This window comes from Taeniopygia guttata, chromosome 4 (genome assembly GCF_048771995.1).
Source record: "Taeniopygia guttata chromosome 4, bTaeGut7.mat, whole genome shotgun sequence".
Lineage (NCBI taxonomy): Eukaryota > Metazoa > Chordata > Aves > Passeriformes > Estrildidae > Taeniopygia > Taeniopygia guttata.
In genome coordinates, this window is record NC_133028.1 from 69,517,672 (window position 1) to 69,531,237 (window position 13,566).

Here is a 13,566-nt window from a genome sequence, read left to right on the forward strand (position 1 = left end):
ATGACTCATGTTGCAAATTAATCTTAGTCTCACAAATAGCAATATATCTTGTGTTCTTAAATATTTGAAGTCACTGCTCGAGTATGCCTGCCTTTCAAAGCTGCCTTATGTGAATTCATAGCAGTATCACAGCCCTTGTATGGAGTGGAAGTTAGATGGCTGTTGGAATTCTTGCCTCTTTCTGTGTACCAGAGAAAGGGAAAAGAGCAGCTTTTGCTGCACCTCTAGCTTTGCTCTTTAGTGGTAGCAGCAGTGTTTTCTGTTTCTTGGAGTTTCATTAAGTGGTTTCTTACAGCCCCATCCACAGCTGTCTGCATTCGCTGAGTATTCTGGTAGGAGTGTGGGGACCCAGATGTGCCTTTGTTCTGTAGCAGGTTATTCATTCCTCAACATTCCTGGCCTCTGTGTGCTTCAGTGTTTCAGCTTCCAACTCTAGTCCCACTGACTATTTTTTAAACATATCTCCAAGTTCTTTTCAGCAGTTGTAAGATGAGGTATTGTTTGCTGTGGTGGTGGGAGCCAGGAAGTTAGATCCAGGATTGCTGGACAGCCGCATTACTCAGTAGCAATAATCAAGGCAGTATGACCTTCCATGCCAGTGCTTTTCCCAGGAAATAGTATTATCCATTTGCTGTTCTCCAAAGCAAATACTAGCCCTAATCAAAGCAGGAAAGCTCATTAGGTGGCTTTCATGAGTGATGAAGAGCCATTTGCCATGGCTGCATCCTATGAAATTCAATCAAGGAAATCCCCTCAGGGCCAGGAGGAGCAATGATGGAACATCTCCGGTGCATTTCTGCCATGGACCTGCACTTAAAGCCTGCAGAGTGCAGGATGCTGGAGCCTCTGGCATGCCCAGCCTTCTGTCCTCTGAGGCCTCTCCTTTTATTTGGTTCAGGTGTTGATTCCCTGGTAAAACTGCGGGCGCCACACAAGCCCAGCTGGGCCCCGCACAACCCCCTGGGTTTCCAACGTTGGGGTGCTGTGGGCTGCAGGACTGATGTGGGCCAGGTCTCTCAGTACTGCCAGTGTGACCTGAGTGCCTCTCTCGCTGGTTTTATGTAGGGCAGGACGGGGTTAAACAGGCAGGTTTTGTCTCAGGGCTAGTCCAGCCCCTCTGTCTGGGGTGTCAGTGTTAAGTGAACTTTTCCTGCTCTTAAGCAGCTGCAGATAGAGAAGCAGGGAATGGTTTGGGTTGGAAGGGAAGGGAACTCAAAGCCCATCCCATTCCAGTCCCCTGCCACAGGCAGGGACACCTTCCACTATCCCACGGTGCTCCAGGCCCTGTCTAAGCTGGCCTTGGACACTTCTAGGGATGGGGCAGCCAAAGCTTCTCTGGGCAACCTGGGCCAGGGCCTCATCACCATCACAGGGAAGAATTTCCCCTTAATATCCAGTGTAACCCTGCCCTGTGTCAGTGGGAAGCCATTCCCCCTTGTCCTGTCACTCCAGGTCCTTGTCCCAAGTCCCTCTCCAGCTCTCCTTTTACCCTTTTAGGCACTGGAAGGGGCTCTGAGGTCTCCCTGGAGCCTTCTCTTCTCCAGGCTGCTTACTGCCAGCTCTCCCACCCTGGCTCCAGAGCACAGGAGTTAGTAATAGAAAAATCAGGGATATGTGGTTGGAATAGAGATATCCCAGCCTTTCCTGAGTTTCCTTTTAACTGGTCGGATTGAAAAAAATATTTAAGGCCTTTTTTTCAATTGTGTCAAATTTAATCGCACAGTACTTAGGACTCCTCATCTGGGGAAGCCCTGAGCTGGCAACATGGCTTGGGAATGGCTTTGTGTTTTCATCAGAGCAATGCACAATCCTGTGTTCAAGGCTGCTGTTCAATGCAATGAAGATGGGGAGAAAGATGAGGAGTGAGCCAGGAGAAGATGTTTTTTGGAGATAAACTGCGCAGACTTGCACAGTCAGGTGTGCAGAGCTGGGAAAGGCTGGTGTCTGCAGGTCTCAAATGAAGTGAGGTAACTTGCCCAAGGTCACTTGGGAAGCAAGGGGCAGATCCAGGAGTCTGGTCCTCCCTGGCCTCCCAAAAGAGGCTTTTCACTGCAAAGGCACTTTTCCTCCAGGACTTGGCTGAGATTCCTTTGTTCAGGTGCCTTCAACCCTTATGGAGTTCCTGTTCTAGCTGTTCTGGGAATGCATTGAGAGAAACATTGGATTTTGTTACTGCTTCTGAGAGACTTGGAGCTTGGTGGAACCTCACATTCCCTGCCTTGGAGCATTATTAGCAATGTTAAGTGTCAGAAATGGGCATTGGATAACTCAGCATGTGTTGTGTGCAGCAGGGAGGAATTATTGAGTGGCCTTCAGCAGAGGAAGAGGAGGAGTACGGCACAGCTAGGAGTGAGGGCTTTTGTAGCTGGAAATGTTCATAACGAAATTATTATAAATATATGCACATATACTCTATATACTCTAGTCCAGGCCACTTGTTGTAGACAGGTAGAAGAATTATAAAAGAAAGGAGTCATAAAATCAGGCCTGCTCTGTTCAATTTATGGCTGGCCTGTCATTTCTTCTAAGTGCAGCTAAGTAATTTGCAAGTTCCCATGCAAAAACAACCTTAGGTATGAAAGGTTTGTTAATACAACAACTTATTCTTAGGTGAAAAACAACTAGCACCTGGATAAACAATAAGATATGTCTCATGAAAATCAGTAGGAAAAAAGATATAAACTAGCTATGAATACAGAAGTTTGATAGACATGCAAAATACCATGCCCTAACCAATAAACTAAGTATAAATATATTGTCCACCAATAAGGTCTGACACAGTGCCTTCTGGTAATCCTATCAACTATGACCTATACAATTAAGATTGGGCTTTTCTGCATGAAGAAATGTAGTCCCATCTGCATATTAATGCTACAGCCACTAAATGCATTAATGTTTTTGTGTCTGTAATGTTTGGCCCGTGAAAAGATCTTGTTCTACCCATTGAAGGCAGATCTGAGCTGAATTAGAGCAAAGAATGTGGAAAATGCCACAGTCTCCTTGTTTTCAGGAGTGTTTTAGTAGTGCAGGAGCATTTATGTGCTGCTGCTCTGTGCTGGAAAAGAACCAGCTGGTTGGGGTTATAGCAGAAGAGGGTTATGGAAGTGCCTGGTTCTCTTGGAAAACCAGGAGAATGCCAAGCACAAATCCTGAAGTTATGAACCTCTTTTTTTTTTGAATAGTAATGTGTTTGGCTAATTTGCATCCTGGAGTTTGGAAAGAGTTGGCTGAGGAACACTTTTTCTTGAGTGTTATTTTGTACGAACTGGTAAAGCAGGGAAAGTTCCAGGAGGTGGGAGGAGAGCAGAGGACATGACCTGGGTGTGTGTGGCTTACTCACCTCCCTGTGAACCTCAAATAAAACACTCAAACACCTCGTGAAGGAGTTGATTAAGAGGTGTTATATAGTAATGCCAATCAGTATGTATTTATGGATCCTGTCCTACTAAATTGCCGCCTTTTTTCTTTTAGGACTCTAGATTCTCTTGAACAGAAAGTATTTGCTTGGATATAATACTCCTCATAAGCCATTTAACTTAGTACCTTATCATTTGAGTTAGGAGATAAAATAATATTTAATCCAGCCCTTGGAAGGGGATAGGTGCTTCTGGTAAGGTTATTTCATCTGTATGTTTGCACTTCCAAAGGTTTCATGTCATGGTGTTTTTTAAACTCTTCAGCAGTGACTTGGATGTAGTTGCTGCTCAAAGAGATCATGTGAAAAATGAAATGTCCAAGGCCAGGTTGGACAGGGCTTGGAGGAACCTGGCTAATTGAGGGTGTAGATAGCCTTTAGGATCCTTTCCAACACAAACTGTTCTGTGATTCCTTGAAACAAATCCCCATGGAGGTGGACAGGCTTTTGTGGTGCACAGGGCATGTGGGCCACCGGGTGTAACTTCTCCAAAGTTACCTTGAGGCCTCTGGCAGCCTCCAGATCTCTAACAAGGGCCACAATTTTTAAAGTCAGATTTCTGTTTAGGTGTTGTATAAGTAATAAGCAGTTGGTTTTGCCATCCTAAATGGGAACAATCTCTTGGTTTTGTCAGATTTCTCTTCATTCTGCTGGGACCAAAGGGCAAAGCCAAGTCCTATCATGAGATCGGCCGAGCCATTGCCACGCTGATGTCGGATGAGGTAGGTGTCTTGGCATCTCCAGTGGGAAATGGCTTTTCCCAAGTCATGATGTCCTTCCCTCCAGCCTGATCAACAGGAAGGAGTATTCACATAAAGCTGAAATATCCACGTTACCCTCCTAATTCCATCTGTTGACATAATTACTGCCTTTGCCTTTGTGTTTTTTAAAAGCGTGACTCTAGGAGAGGTTTGTCTGCCATGTGTATTTTCCTGCTAGCGATCACTCTTTCATATCAACTGTGAATTAATTGTTGAATTTATTCCATTGTGTTGAATTTATTCCTTGTGTCCCATTCTACCATCCCAGTATCCAACAACCAGGGATATGCAGGTGATGCCCACGGGACCATTTCCCCCAGGCCATGGTGCCGTGTGTGGCACTGTGTCCTGGCAGTGTTTAAGTGTTAGCCAGGAGCAGCTGGCCCCTCCTTGCTGCCCTGGCTGGGCTTTCAGGATTCATTTACAGCTCCTTTCTTCCAGTGTCCCTGGGGCCCTGCGTGCTGGGGCTCATTCACATCAGCTTTGCTTCTTGGCATTGCTTTGCTCTCCTTCATTACAGCTCAGCTGCTACCAGCCCTCCTGCTTTCTGTCACTTAGTGGTCTGCGTTCCAAAGCCCCAGAGTCCCTTCCTGCCACCAGCTTGTCTGTCACATGCACTGATCAAACTCCTCTCTGCACAGTCCATAAGATTCCTATAAAATTCAGCATTAATGCTTACCCCCTCGCCCCTTTTCTCATTTGTTCTTCATGATTAATACCAGGCCTTCCACTAAAATCAGTTTATGGTGTTGTTTTTAAGTGAATATTGCCATCAGTTCTGTGTCACAGGGTTGAAAATTAATCTGGGTTTGATACACTGAAATAGGTGGCTTTGTCTTTCAGTTACTCTTGTCTTCTCCAAGTGTAACTGAAAGTCCTTATGTAGAGGAAAACTTTTTTGCAGTATAGGTAATTGCTTTACTAACATTTTTAAAGGTTAGAAATAGATGGTTTGCTTAAAATTAGATATATGCCTAAAAGAAAAGAATTTCTGTTTTTATCCAGCCAAAGGAAGGGGCTTTCTAAGCATCACACCTCCTTGTGCCACATGTCCTGATACTTCTTCAGAGGTTTCTGAGAAGGAATTAAGTTGATTTTGTAGAACTCAGCAGCTGCTTCTGGAGTCAGGGCCACAGAAAATGGAAACCTTTTCCACGGGGAGTCTCTTTTCCTTGCAGGTATTCCATGACATTGCCTATAAAGCCAAGGACCGTCAGGACCTGATTGCAGGCATCGATGAATTTCTGGATGAAGTCATTGTGCTCCCCCCTGGGGAATGGGATCCAGCAATTAGGATAGAGCCCCCCAAGTCTCTCCCTTCTTCGGATAAGAGGTAATAGCAGGAGAGGGGCTCTGTGGGCATGAAGTGTGGAAAGGGGATGGGAAGAGCTGGTGTTTTGGTTGTGCCAGGTGTGTGGAGTGACCTGCACCTGGCTACCACTATTTAGGAAGTCATGGAGATATTTTCAGGCCTTCCTTAGTAGCTGAAGGGAGGATGTTCCTGAAAGTCTGTGCCTTTTGAGGTGATGTTGTAGGCACACAATAACACAGCTGGTAGTCAGCCGGGCTCTTCAGGGTTCCTCTTGGTCCTTGTGACGTGCTGTGTCCTGGCCTAGGAAAAACATGTACTCGGGTGGGGAGAACCTGCAGATGAACGGAGACACGCCCCACGACGGCGGCCACGGCGGCGGCGGCCACGGCGACTGCGAGGAGCTGCAGCGCACGGGCAGGTCGGTGACACCCCTGCAATGCTTCCCTTGCCAGAACATTCCCACCCTGTTGGACTGGCTGTACAGGCCATGGTGTGACCCCAAAATGTGTCCTGGGGGCTTTTTGTGCCCAGAGTGAGGCTGTCTGAAGGGTTCAGAACATGCAGCTTCAGCAAATTGCAGAAGGGCATGAATCAGCTGCTCAGTAAATGATAAAGAGCCATTACAAAGGACAGAAGGCCCAGGTGGGTGCTGCCTGTGAAGTCAGATGAACTGTAGGGGACATAAACATGGCAGGTCCAAGCCTCAGTTAATCCGTTTGGATTGCTGAAGGGGTGCCTTAGCCAAAAGCAGAGATGTTCCCTTTTCTGGACATTAGTGTTGCAGTTGGATTGCACAGCTGAAGGCTTTTATGGGATAGAAATAGAGAAGGTAACAGTGCCCCAGGCCCTACTCTCTGCTTTATTACTCTGCTTTATGCCATATAAAAGTCCACTGGAGTGGGAATACAGCTCAGGTGACCACAAAACAGTGAGCTCAGCGTTTCAAGATCAGTGCACAGGGCTTTGTGGTGGCTTTGTGCCCTCCCTTCACTCTGAATCTTCTTTTTCAATTCCAGTTCTAGTCTAAATTCTAGGAGAAAAACCTGAAAGTCTTCACACTGCATTGGTGCGTACAAGGTAGTGGAGGTCCTAATCTGGGGTCAGAAGTTGGTGTGTGCCTGTCTGCCCCAGTGTCTGTGCAGGCCCAGCAGAGGTGGGGAGCTGTGAGCAGAGGAACAAGCAGGGGAGCAGGTTAAACAAGCATTTTTCATGCTGGCAGTGTCGGTGCCATGTGGAGTTTTTAAGACTTAAGTACTGTCTTGTCTGTGATCATACAAAAAGGGATGTCTGCGAGTAGTTCTTTTGTTGTCCAAGAGTATTTCCCTTATGTTTTTACTTCTAGTTATTTTGCTGGTTATTAGTTTGAAATATTTTTCCATGCAGTAGATTGTTTGGCTCGCCCAGCCATGGTGTTTGCTATGTGGAGAAGTTCAGGGAGGGACTTAGACCAGAGTTAATCTATTTTATTACATCAACTAATATAGTTGGGGGAAAAAAAGCCAACAGATGAGCTTCCTGAAATAAAAACTGTGGTGGTCTGTTTCAGCAGAAGCATGGCTTGTAGTGCTGCAGTTTCCAGATACACCACATGTTTGAGATACTGTCTTTCCTTACAACATTCTCTCTGGGATCCCTGGACCGCCACAGCTGTGATAAGACTATTTTTAATGCGGTGATCTCACTCCTTTGGCATAATACTTCTTTGCTGGCAGTGTCTCTGATGGCTTAGCGTGGTGAGTTCCACTGTGAAACATCTTGCACGAGTCTCCTCTTGCTTGTCCCTGCAGATTCTGTGGGGGTTTGATCAAAGACATCAAGAGGAAAGCACCGTTCTTCGCCAGCGACTTCTACGATGCTTTAAACATCCAGGCCCTCTCAGCCATCCTCTTCATCTACCTGGCCACAGTCACCAATGCCATCACTTTTGGGGGATTGCTTGGGGATGCTACAGAGAACATGCAGGTGGGCAAGAGCTTTCAGAACCAGCAAATCCACCATTTGCCTTTTGCTGTCCAGTCAGAACAATGTTTGGGCACTTGGCAAAGCTGGAATTCTTGGTACAATAATGGAGGTGTTCTGTGTTTTCACTGCTTTCTCTGCTGCTGTGGCTGTCCTTTGACAACTAGTACAGCAGTTCTTTAAATGGTGAATAAAAGCAGACCCAAGAGACAGAGATGGTCTTTGCTCCTTCTGTAGAGAAAAGTTCCTCTGGTCTGCTCTCAGTTGTACCATTTTAGTCCAATTCAGTTTGCTAAGTCTGACTCCTCTGCCTGATTGCTACAATACCTGGGCTTTGGCCTGTCTGATAAAAAGAAAATCCCAAAATAATTAGGAAAATGAGTAACACAGGAGAAAAATGTCAGGTCTTTAGAAAGATGAGTTTTGGAGTAGTGGGAGGACACATGAGAGAGCTGGCCACATATCCACAGACAGGCTGGATCAATGGCTTAGCTCAAGCTAAAGAGAAGGGATTCTCTATTAACAGTGCTGTAGGTGCTTTGTGTTAGTGGACTAATAGGAAAAGTAGGAGGTTGTATTTAGATATGTTCAGTTCAGCCAGTCCAGTTCAGGCAAATCTCCTAGCAATAATCAAGCTCATAATGATAATGACTGAGTTATTAATTTATGCAGGTTTAATTAAGTCAAACATAGGAAATGAGGGCACATATCTGGAACCTTGCACTCCCCTGTGATGAATTACAGGCTGGAGTAAGATCCAGCTGCCTGTGCAGTGCCCAGCTCCCCTCCCTCCTGTACAAACAGTTTTCTTTTTCTGAAACTCATGGAAGTCAGGAATGGAGGGGCCTCCAGGTTCCACCAGTAGCAACACTGGACTGTCATGGGGTAGCAGAGCAAAGCCTGCATGCTCTGCACAAGATGCACTCTTTAAATTACAGGAGGAAGGGGAAATGTTACATGGTTCCAAATCTAGTCCAAATTGAGAATCACTTCATTGTGGCCAGAAGTCTCAAGAATACTTACTATCAAGTAGTATAGTATATATACTGTGAGTAAAACTCACAGACAGCAGTATTTTTGGGGCTACTACATCACAGTTTGTGTGTCTGTGTCTTGTTTGTTGAAAACAGTGATGTGGCTGCTGCTGGGGCAGGCACTGAGCATGGCCCATCCTGCTCCCTGTCCCAGGAGCTGCCCCAGCCGGCACTGCCCTCACAGCTCACTCCTGAGTTCTCTGTTTCCAAGAAAAGACACTATTCTTAGCTACAGACGTGTGGAAGAATGGAGGGAAAAGAGATTCCAGATGCTCTGGCCACGAGTGGCCTCTCCATGGGTAACACAAGAGGAGTGGAGGGGATCAGCTGTGTGCAGGCTGTTCCTTGCCCTGGGATTGTTGGGCTCATCCTTACAAGTCCCCCGTAGGCAGCCAGCCTATTGCTATCCTCGGTGTAAACACTAACTCGTGTCTCCTCAAGGAGGAGGGACACAAAACTGGATTTCAATTCCTGCAGTACCCCTGACAAGTCAGGAGAGCTGCAGCCCCATCCCTGCAGCCTGGGCGGAAGGGGGGATCGGCCTGTGCCATTAATCACTGGCTGCTCAGCACGTGTGGTTATCCCGAGTAACTCTGGCTTGTGTGGGACCAGCATGGTGGTGTGAGCTGCAGGGGAGGCAGAGGATGCTGTCCCCTTGCTCACGGGCACGGGGACACGCAGCACACGGTCACAGGAGAAGCATTCCTTTAGAGAGGGTGACTGAGCCTCTCCTGTGTCTCCGCAGGGCGTGTTGGAGAGCTTCCTGGGCACCGCTGTCACCGGCGCCGTATTTTGCCTTTTGGCTGGTCAGCCCCTCACCATTCTGAGCAGCACAGGACCCGTCCTGGTCTTTGAGCGGCTCCTCTTCAATTTCAGCAAGTGAGTATGTGGCAGGAGAGGGCGGAGGGCAGGAATGTCCCACACGAAGGAAAGCCCTGCCAGGGAATGAGCTGCCTGCTGGCGGGGGAAGGAGGGGATTTAGAGCACAAAATGAAACCTCTCATTCCTTGTTGAGATCCAGTGCAATCACATCAGGGATTTTCCCGGCACGCATGTCCCAGGGCACTGGCCAGTGTGTGGCTTGCCTGTCTCTGTGGGGCCTCCTGAAAAAAATCCAACCTTGGCCACTTCAGTCCCTCATGAGGAATTTGCTCTAGTTGCAGTGTGCTGCTTCTCCCAATCACTGCTTCTCTGACTCCCATAGGAGTAAAGAAATTAATCCCGTGGGTCTCAAGGTTGCCAGGAATATGTCCAGCAGTCATTTGAAATAATCACTATTATTTGTGAAAGCAAAAGTGTCTGTGGTAGAAACAGCCCCCAGAATTCCATGGGGGAGCTTTCCTACATTTAAAGGAAATTTCCTACACTGTTTTCCATATAACTGGTATGAAGAAGTTCTGCTCCCTCCACATTGTTGACAGCTGACACCCAGAACTAAAGGGAGCCCATTTTGTTAGGTATGCTCATTCACCGTTCCCACATCTGCAATACAATGAAGATACAGTGGAATCTCCAAAGGAATCAGCAGTGTCATGGATGATTTCACCCATGGGGCTGGTGACCCTTTGCCTGGTGTTTTGCAAGGAGATTGTTTTAGGTTACACAGAATACACCCCAAATCCCTTGTGTCTGTGTTCTCAACATGGCAGGTTGTGCAGGACTTGTGTTCCTACATGTAGGGAGGGATGGGGGCTAGGAAAAAACGTCTGGAAAGTTAGATTATCCCAGGGAGGGAACTGGAAGCTACCAAAGGGTTAGAGTTGCACAGTGGAGCAAGAGGGGGGAAACTTTGTTTTCTTTCTTTTCTTCCTTCATCTGGAGCCAATGACTAGGGTCAGGATTGGACACGCTGCACCTGTTGGCATCTTTCAAGCATGACAAAGCCGAGGTGCAGCACGCAGCAGGAAAAAAGCAAGATGGAAAAGCGCTTTGTACTGATTTGGGAGGGAGAAGGTGGTTATTTTTAACCTGAGGAGGAGGTGGTGGTTATAAAAGCCATTGTCCTAACAACCTGCCAGAGCAGAAAGGCAGGACTTTTCAAAGGAGGCCTTTCTTACAAGGAAATTGGAACTCAGTACTTGGATTTTTGAGTAATGAATTTGTGGTTGTTCATTTTCACAACACACTGTTCCCTGCTGGGAGCAAAAGTAGAAAAACTTCCATCTCCTGCCTCATTTCAAGTGTGTGTGTGTCTGAAAAGATCCCTGAGAACGCCTTGCAGACCCAGCTGTGCCTCTGGCCTCAGGTGCTCCATGGTGCTGGCACTGGGGACCAATCCTGCAGGACATGGTGCTTTTCCACCTGCTCTTTCAGCTTCAGAAGCACTGCAGGAATTTGAGGAGTAAAAGCCAAAATAATATAGTTTAACATTTTTGAAGTTCTTCAGTGGTGTGGAGTCAGTGTACCTGAGTTTCTGCCAGCTGCCTTCAGATGGATGGGACCTCCTGCCCCCTCAGGCACTGACTCTGGATATTTCAGAATTGTCACTCAGGTCTTGTGTTTTTAGTTTTTCCCTTCTCTTTTTCCAAATCACCTTGTTTCTTACTTGCTCCTTGCCCTCTTCCAGGTCAGGGCTTCTGACTTCCAGAGAGTTAACAGCTGGCTGAGCCTGCCAGTCCCATCAGCTCTAGTGTCCTTCCACAGAACAGGCAGTGGCCTTCCTGGCAGGTCCTCATCTGCTAGAGTGTTCCCTAAAGTGTTCCCTTTAGGCACTTTTTCATTCCTACAGCCCACCTTTGGACTCTGTATTGGCACAGCACCTCAGCCTCAAGCAGCAAACAAGGGAGGCCATCATTCCCAGAAGGGAATGATGCTGCTGGGTGCATGGTTCTCCATCCCCTGCCATTCCCAACACCAGGGTTTGTCATAGAATATCCCAGTTTGGAAAGGACCTATAAGGATCAGCAAGACCCAACTCTCTCTGGCAAGACTACCTAAAACTAAACCATATGACTAAGAGCACTGTCCAGGTGCTCCTTGAACTCCATCAGGTTAGGTGCCATGACTGCTTCCCTGGTGAGACTAGACTAATATGTTCCAGTGTCCAACCACCCTCTGGGAGAAGATCTTTCCTTTATGTCCAATGTCAGTCGATCTGTCAGAAGGTAGGAGGGCTCTGCAGAGAGACCTGGAATGGTTGGATGCATGGGCAGAGTCCAATAACAATAAGATGAAGTTTAACAAGTCCAAGTGTCCAGTCCTGCATTTTGGCCACAACAACTCCCTGCACTGCTATAGGCTGGGGACGGTGTGGCAGGTCAGTGCCCAGGCAGAGAGGGACCTGGGGGCACTGGTTGACAGCTGGCTGAACATGAGCCAGCAGTGTGCCCTGCTGGCCAAGAAAAGGCCAGTGGCTCCTGGCCTGGATCAGGAACAGAGTGGCCAGCAGGAGCAGGGAGGTCATTGTCCCCTGTACTCAGCACTGGTGAGGCCACACCTGGAGTGCTGTGTCCAGGTCTGGCCCCTCAGTTTGGGAAAGACATTGAGACCCTTGAGCTCATCCAGAGGAGGGCAAGAAGGCTGGTGAGGGGCTTGGAACACAAGCCCTGTGAGGAACAACTGAGGGAGCTGTGGTTTTTTAGCCTGGAGAAAAGGAGACTCAGGATTGACCTTACACTCTGTACAACTCCCTGAAAGGTAGCTGCAGTCAGGTGGGAGTCATTCTCTTTCTCCAGGAAACAACTGACAGAATGAGAGGACACAGTCAAAGCTGCACCAAGGGAAATATAGGTTGGATATTGGGAAAAAGTTTTTCACAGAAAGGGTGATAAAGTTCTAGAATGGTCTGCCCAGGGAGGTGGTGGAGTCACAATCCCTGGATGTGTTTAAAAAAAGATTGGATGTGGCACTCGGTACCATTGCCTAGCTGAGGTGTTTGGGCTGGATTGGACTCGATCTTAAAGGTTTCTTCCAATCTTGTGATTCTGTGATTCAACTTCCCCTAACTCAGCCTCATTCCATGTAACATCTGCTTTGTACTTCCTGATCTTATCTAACCCAATGTTTTCCTTTCTTGCCACCCTTGTCTTGTTGCAGGGACAATGATTTTGACTACCTGGAGTTCCGCCTCTGGATTGGCCTCTGGTCAGCCTTCCAGTGTCTCATTCTCGTGGCCACCGATGCCAGCTTCCTGGTCAAGTACTTCACCCGCTTCACCGAAGAAGGATTTTCCTCCCTGATCAGCTTCATCTTCATTTATGATGCTTTCAAGAAGATGATCAAGCTGGCAGATCATTATCCCATCAACTCCGAGTTCAAGGTGGACTATATCACTCATTACTCTTGTGCCTGTAAACCACTAGATCCAGGTAAGGGAGTGTTCATTACCTCTGCAGTTTGTAGATAGGAGGTGGCCTTTGCTCTCCTTTTCCCTTCTGCTGCAGCCCAGATAAGAGGTAGATTATTTCTTCTTTATCAGTTGCCTTCAGATATCCTGTCTTAGTCTCAGGAAGCTGAGAGGTAAATTTCATCCCAAGTGGAATGTCAGTGTCAGCAGAGCTCTCGTTAGGGGTAGAAATGAGCCAAGACACAGACTCTTATTCAACAATATGAAAAGGGTCCCAATTTATTCTTCTCTGCATCTGAGCCATCCTGACTGTGACTACAGCAAGCTCCTACTGTTGGCTTCCCTGGCAGACTCTGACTGCAGCTATTTCCTGCAAACTATGACTGCATGTATTAGTTTGCAGACTCTGCAGGCTGTTCTTGCTAGAATATGACTGCAGACTCCAGCAGCAGGCTCTAGCTGCAGGCCCCACGCTAACCTCACCACAGATCTTTTACAGCAGCAGCTTTCTTTCTTATTTTGTCCATCCTCTAGTTCTTCAGGGTTGTTCCTTCTTCCTCGGGGGTCTTCCTCCTCAAGGTCCGGCCCTGACCAGCCAACTCACCCCTTTTATCACACTTATCTTTAGTAGTCACAGCTGTGACCTGTTAAGAGCAAGGCTGTTCCTCTTCTTTGGTAATTAGAACAACTGTGACTTCTCAGGGGCAAGGTCCCTTCCTGGGACCCTTCTTTTGCACCTACATGTCACAGTACAGCTGGCCTTACTGGAACTCCTCCAGAGAGCGTCATGACCAGTGGAG

General features: G+C 47.3%; 1 protein-coding gene across 6 annotated transcripts in view; it reads left to right on the forward strand.

Annotated features, from left to right (window-relative positions):
* The window catches only part of SLC4A4 (solute carrier family 4 member 4), a 116,510-nt gene that overhangs the window by 81,981 nt on the left and 20,963 nt on the right, over window positions 1-13,566 (forward strand). For all 6 annotated transcript variants that reach the window (XM_041716055.2, XM_072928910.1, XM_030272206.4 and 3 more), the window contains 6 exons: window positions 4,050-4,137; window positions 5,355-5,509; window positions 5,793-5,906; window positions 7,276-7,450; window positions 9,227-9,360; window positions 12,517-12,788. In XM_041716055.2, coding sequence (XP_041571989.2) covers window positions 4,050-4,137; window positions 5,355-5,509; window positions 5,793-5,906; window positions 7,276-7,450; window positions 9,227-9,360; window positions 12,517-12,788 — 938 coding nt within the window. The remainder of the gene's footprint in view (window positions 1-4,049; window positions 4,138-5,354; window positions 5,510-5,792; window positions 5,907-7,275; window positions 7,451-9,226; window positions 9,361-12,516; window positions 12,789-13,566) is intronic.